This window comes from Geospiza fortis, unplaced genomic scaffold (assembly GCF_000277835.1).
Source record: "Geospiza fortis unplaced genomic scaffold, GeoFor_1.0 scaffold112, whole genome shotgun sequence".
In the NCBI taxonomy this organism is placed as follows: domain Eukaryota; kingdom Metazoa; phylum Chordata; class Aves; order Passeriformes; family Thraupidae; genus Geospiza; species Geospiza fortis.
Window position 1 is genome coordinate 20,166,854 of NW_005054298.1, and position 5,470 is coordinate 20,172,323.

The 5,470-nt window shown below is 44.2% G+C and overlaps 1 protein-coding gene across 1 annotated transcript; it reads left to right on the forward strand.

Annotated features, from left to right (window-relative positions):
* Positions 1-18: 18 nt before the first annotated feature.
* Positions 19-3,139, forward strand: HOXD10 (homeobox D10). Its single transcript, XM_005415878.2, has 2 exons — positions 19-866; positions 2,248-3,139. The coding sequence occupies exons 1-2, from the start codon at positions 125-127 to the stop codon at positions 2,523-2,525; spliced, it is 1,020 nt and encodes a 339-aa protein (XP_005415935.1). The 5' UTR covers positions 19-124; the 3' UTR covers positions 2,526-3,139.
* The last annotated feature ends 2,331 nt before the right edge of the window (positions 3,140-5,470 follow it).

The window sequence follows — 5,470 nt, forward strand, 5'->3', positions numbered from 1 at the left end:
GGCGCTGCCATTGGCCCGCCTGTCATGTGGTCGCGCGGAGGCATCCGCAATTACACGGGAATGTTTTCCTAGAGATGTCAGCCTACAAAGGACACAATCTCTCTTCCTCAAATTCCGCCCCAAAATGTCCTTTCCCAACAGCTCTCCTGCCGCTAATACTTTTTTAGTAGATTCTCTCATCAGTGCGTGCAGGAGTGACAGTTTCTACTCCAACAGCGCCAGCATGTATATGCCACCTAGCACAGACATTGGGACGTATGGGATGCAAACCTGTGGACTCCTTCCGTCTCTGGCTAAGAGAGAAGTTAATCACCAAAATATGGGTATGAATGTACATCCTTATATACCTCAAGTAGACACTTGGACAGACCCGAACAGATCTTGTCGAATAGAGCAACCTGTTACACAGCAGGTCCCCACTTGTTCCTTCACTACAAATATTAAAGAAGAAAGCAATTGCTGCATGTATTCCGATAAGAGATCCAAACTCATTTCTGCAGACGTCCCTTCCTACCAGAGGCTGGTGTCTGAATCATGCCCCATTGAGAACCCCGAGGTTCCTGTCCCAGGATATTTTAGACTGAGCCAGACCTACGCCACTGGGAAAACCCAAGAGTACAATAATAGCCCTGAAACGAGTTCAACTGTAATGTTACAGTTAAACCCTCGCGGCAGCTCCAAACCGCAGATATCTGCTCAACTTCAGCTGGAAAAGAAAATGAATGAGAACCCGAACAACCAAGACAGCACCGCTAAAGTCTCTCAAGTGGAAAGTCCCGAGCCCAAGTCCACGTTGCAAGAGGAGCGGAGCTGTCTGCCCGAAGGCTCCGTGTCCAGCCCAGAAGTCCAGGAGAAGGAGAGTAAAGGTCTGTATTACCGAGTTTAAGCCGTGCCGTGGTGTAACTCCAACACGCCAGCACCATAAAGCACGCTCGAATATACTAACGAGCATCACAGCCATCACATTTAATGCTAAGGAGTATCGGGCTGCAGGTGCTGTCTCTCTGAAGATTTTGGCAGGCAAAAATGCTACACAAAACGGTCCAAAGATTTTCCGTAGAGATCTGCCTCTCCCGTGCACGCAGACAGCCTCTGTGATGCGGGGAATATAGCCGTGTGCTCCGTAATGCGCTGCAGCAGCCAAAAGCAGCCCCATACCTCTAAAAAAAGCGGGTCTGGAGGTTGTAAAATACGAGCAGCTCAACTTTTCTCTCGTAGTATTTCGCCTTTTTTTTTTTTTCCACTGAGCCTTACTGCGGTTTGATTGCATTTAAAGTTAATTACGATCCTCTTAAAATAGGTGAGGAATAGGTGCTACCAGACTGGGTAAAGTTGGAAAGAAATGCACAGTGAAAGCAGCAGCCCGCTATCTGCCTGGTCCAAGGGTGGAATATTTCAATGTGGTGCTTTTGATAACCTTGGCTTGGTCTCCAAAAGTGCACCAGTATTTTGAAATGCTTTTGAAACCTGAAAGTGGTGGCACTCTGATTTTATTTTCCCTTTTAAAGTGCACTAACGCCTTTCTTTCAAACGGCGTGTATCGAAGAATCCCAAAACGAGAAATTTTCTGCTATCAAAATGTACTTTGCAACCTCTAGGTCAATTTTTACCCTCTGTGTGCATTGAGAATTTCTTTATCTCAATTATGTTTAGTAGTACAGGTCTAGTTTCATGTGGGGGAGATTTCTTTCTGGTGGGGAAAAGAAAATCCAAAAGGAAAATGAAAAAAAAAATCCAAGACAGGGGGTCGTATTTTCTTGTATATCATTTTGCCTGGGAAATGTCTATATCTGTTTATAGGTGTGCTTGGGTGATTCAGCTGATGTGTGTGGGGATGCTGCTTCAAAATACAGTGCGAGACTATTTTGTAATTGGAATATTTCCGTGGCAATTGTCGTGGGAGCCCGAGTCGGCCATGGCGAGGCTAGACCCGTTAAGATGTGTCCATGGGGCGGACGGCAGGTTAAATATTGTTGAAATGTTAAACGCCGGCCGAAAACTTGAGAGACCCTTACTGGCAGGAGCAGGAGAGCGGGGTGGCCGCAGGGCAGGGTGCCGGGCTGGGGACAGGCGAGCCCAGCCTGGCAGCAGGTCCCCTGCCTGAGCCCACACCTCAGCCGGGCGCTGGTTAATGCCCACATCCACCATATCTGCCAGACACTGCAGAGGAGGGGTCATGGCCAAGGGTACACTCTAACAGTCTGAGGTATTTTTGATTTTTTTTTTCTTCTTCTTTGATTTTGATAGAGGAAATCAAGTCTGATACTCCAACAAGCAATTGGTTAACTGCAAAGAGTGGCAGAAAGAAGAGGTGTCCTTATACTAAACACCAAACACTGGAATTAGAGAAAGAGTTCTTATTCAATATGTATCTCACTCGAGAGCGCCGTCTAGAGATCAGTAAGAGCGTAAACCTCACTGACAGGCAGGTCAAGATTTGGTTTCAAAACCGCAGAATGAAGCTCAAGAAGATGAGCAGGGAGAACCGAATCCGGGAACTGACCGCTAATCTGACCTTCTCTTAAACCCTAACCCCGGGGGGGGGCACCAGTGAGGAATGGGCACAGCACCACCACTTGATAAAGGCAGGAGAGACTCTGGCAAAACCCGGCATTTTCCAGTTTTGTTTTGTTTTGTTTTGTTTTCTGATAGAATGTGACTCTTCGTCCTTCTTTTAGCGCTGCAAGTGAATATGTATTACTATGATGAGTATATATAAAACCTAGCACGTGTAATTTATTTTTGTTCTCATCGTAATGCAGGGTAACTATTATTGAATATTATCATTTGGTCTTAACTTATTGGAACTGTCGAACATCCAAGCAATGTGACTTTTTCATGTTTTTACTAACAAAATGGTATTTATGTGGGGCTGTTACACGGGCCATAACATTTTGAGTACATTCAATACTTTCAGAAAAAGAGTGGGGGAAACTGTGGGGGCGGGGGGAAAGAGAAGCACATTATAATGTAACTATTCTCTCAAATGAACTTAGAGATTGTCCTTCGTAAAATGGAATATTTCCTTCTTCTCCATTGTAGACATTTCCTTGTGGTGCATATGTGGAATAGTAGTCGTTCAGCAGCAAATTGTCCTTCTTGTGCATGTTCTGTTTGCATGTATAATGCAATAAACTCTGTAAACTATTGCGGTTCCTTTGGTTTTCTACAAATGTTTGAAGCTCGGATACAGGTTTGTCTCCTGATCTTTCTCTATCAGCAGCTTTTTGGACTGGTGTACCTTTTTTACCATATTCTGGTCTTTGTGTGTGTCTGCCTGGCATTCTTTCTTTCTTTTCCTCCATTTTTCCCCCCTTCCTTTCTTTTCTTTTTTTTTTTTTTTTCCCCTACGGGGTGGGGTGGAGACTGGGCCGGGAAATGATGTATACCAAATTAATTTATAAATGTGTCTGTAAACAACTGATTACTTGATAAAATGTTGTGTGATGTTCGCAGTCTGACAAACTGAATACAAAAAAAAAAAAAAAAACCAAAAAACACAAACAAAAATGCAAACCAAACAAAAAAAGAAACAAAAAGAAAAAAAAAAAGGAAAAAAAGAAAAAAAGATGACGCATAAAAAACGTTGTAAAGTATTATGACTTAACTGGACATCCTCATCCAATCAACTCGTACAACTCGTAAATGGTAAGTGATAAAAATATCTTTCTACTACAAGCTGTCAGGAATATGTGTGTCATTTTATTTGATGTTCATACGCTGATTTAAAAAATATCACTCCCTGCGTGCTTACAATGTGCAGACTTTGATTTCGTGTCTTTGCTCACTAAAAAAAAAAGAAGGAAAAACCAACAAAAAACCTCCACAATAAATGCAAAGCTGGGCATAAGTGAACGTTAAGGAGCTCGGTTTTCGGTCGGCTCAACAGCTTTCAGAAGACCGTGGATGGAAAAATATTCCCTCAAAACATTCCCAGCATCTGGCGAGGTTGGCTTTTTTTGAGCAGAAGCCCTTCCAGGCGTGCTTACAAAAGTGCACCAGCCTCTTCAGACTCACTTTTGCCACCCTGCACCGTTTCTGTTTGCTCAGAGATCGTTTTATTTCGCGCAATTCCATTTTAGTAGCACACATCCAGCTAATGACGTTCACGACTCTTAACCCTTTCTGTACATAGCTGAAAAATAGCATTAGCAGGGCTCTGCGCTGGCAGCTGAGGAAGGGTACGTGTGCTGAGAGCGGGCGAATGCCCGTGTGAGCACATATACTCAGCAGAACTGCGAATAGCTTGCAAATGAACATGACTTCAAATTGAAGTGCAAATACTTGGGCATACTTTCACCTTCAAACGGGTGCTGCAAAAGTAGCGTGGCTACTGCTGGCGCTGGGAAACCAGCTTGCTCACAATCAACGCCCATTTCTCCCCTAAGCTCTTTCTAAATCAAGAAATTAAACTCAAGATAGTGCCAATATGTGCGACTTGGTGACAGATACTGCTCATAATGCTGTTGGTGGCATTCTGTTTGCTCTTTCGTCGCTGATATTTAATTTAATCCAGTACTTCCTCATGTGCACATTTACTCAGAGGGAAGAAGCTATATATTCCTCCAACCAAGGCATCATCATTTTGGAGCTGCGAGAGCCGCAAGCACCTAGGTACTTTGTGCTCCTTCCCTTTTCGAAAACAAACATCAAAACGATGCTTTAAAAAAATCACCCCCAATAACCCCAAACCCCCAAAACAACCCCTTCAATATTGCATACATTCGCACGGCCTTTTCTTTTCCTTTAAAGGTACTCGCTACACCACCAAAGAAGTTTCGGCAGTGAGAAGTAAATAGCTGGTTCCATACCAAGAGTTTAACGTATGTAAAAATGAGGCTCACTCTAATCTGCCTGCTTTACCAATTTATATCTCTTTGAAGCGAGGGGCAATTCTTTGCCATATCACAAACCCTGCTTCTAGAAAACAATGTAATAGAAATTATAAAATGGCAGAAGAAAATGCTAAAATCAAAAGACACAAAAAAAAAAGTAAAGGAAAAGGAAAAGGGAAAAAATAAATTAAAAAACAAAAAAGGGAAAAAATGAAGAAAACAACCTAGGAGAGCAATAAATCATTAAATAAACAGGAATTTCAGTCCCTTCCTCATAACGGCCCGCGAGTAGGAAGTGTTTTCCCAGCGCTGCTGTCCGTGCCCCCGGCGGGCTGTGCTGCGGGCTCGCCACTAACTCTCTGCGTTTCCTCCAGATCCCGACACAGCCACCGTCCCTCGCCCGGGGAAGCAGGCGTGGGCAGAAGATCATGGGTAATCCATTTTTCAGTACTAACGGGGCGTCCTTTCGCTCGGGCAAGAAAAACCAGGCCGGGAGGGAAGGGTGGGGAGGGAAGGCATGCAAAAGAAAGCGAAGGGGGCAAAAAAACCCCCACGTAGGCATTGAACGTGGCTCCCCCTGAACTAGGGGCGGAGGAGACAGCTCTGCCGGCTAGCTGGGGTCAGCGACAGCCCCG

What these genes read in the sequence shown, in the direction of transcription:
- HOXD10 (XM_005415878.2), top strand. Translation starts at nt 125, where the DNA reads ATGTCCTTTCCCAACAGCTCTCCTGCCGCTAATACTTTTTTAGTAGAT. An exon ending in CCAGGAGAAGGAGAGTAAAG is followed by an intron (nt 867 to 2,247) that starts GTCTGTATTACC and finishes TGATTTTGATAG; the next exon opens with AGGAAATCAAGTCTGATACT.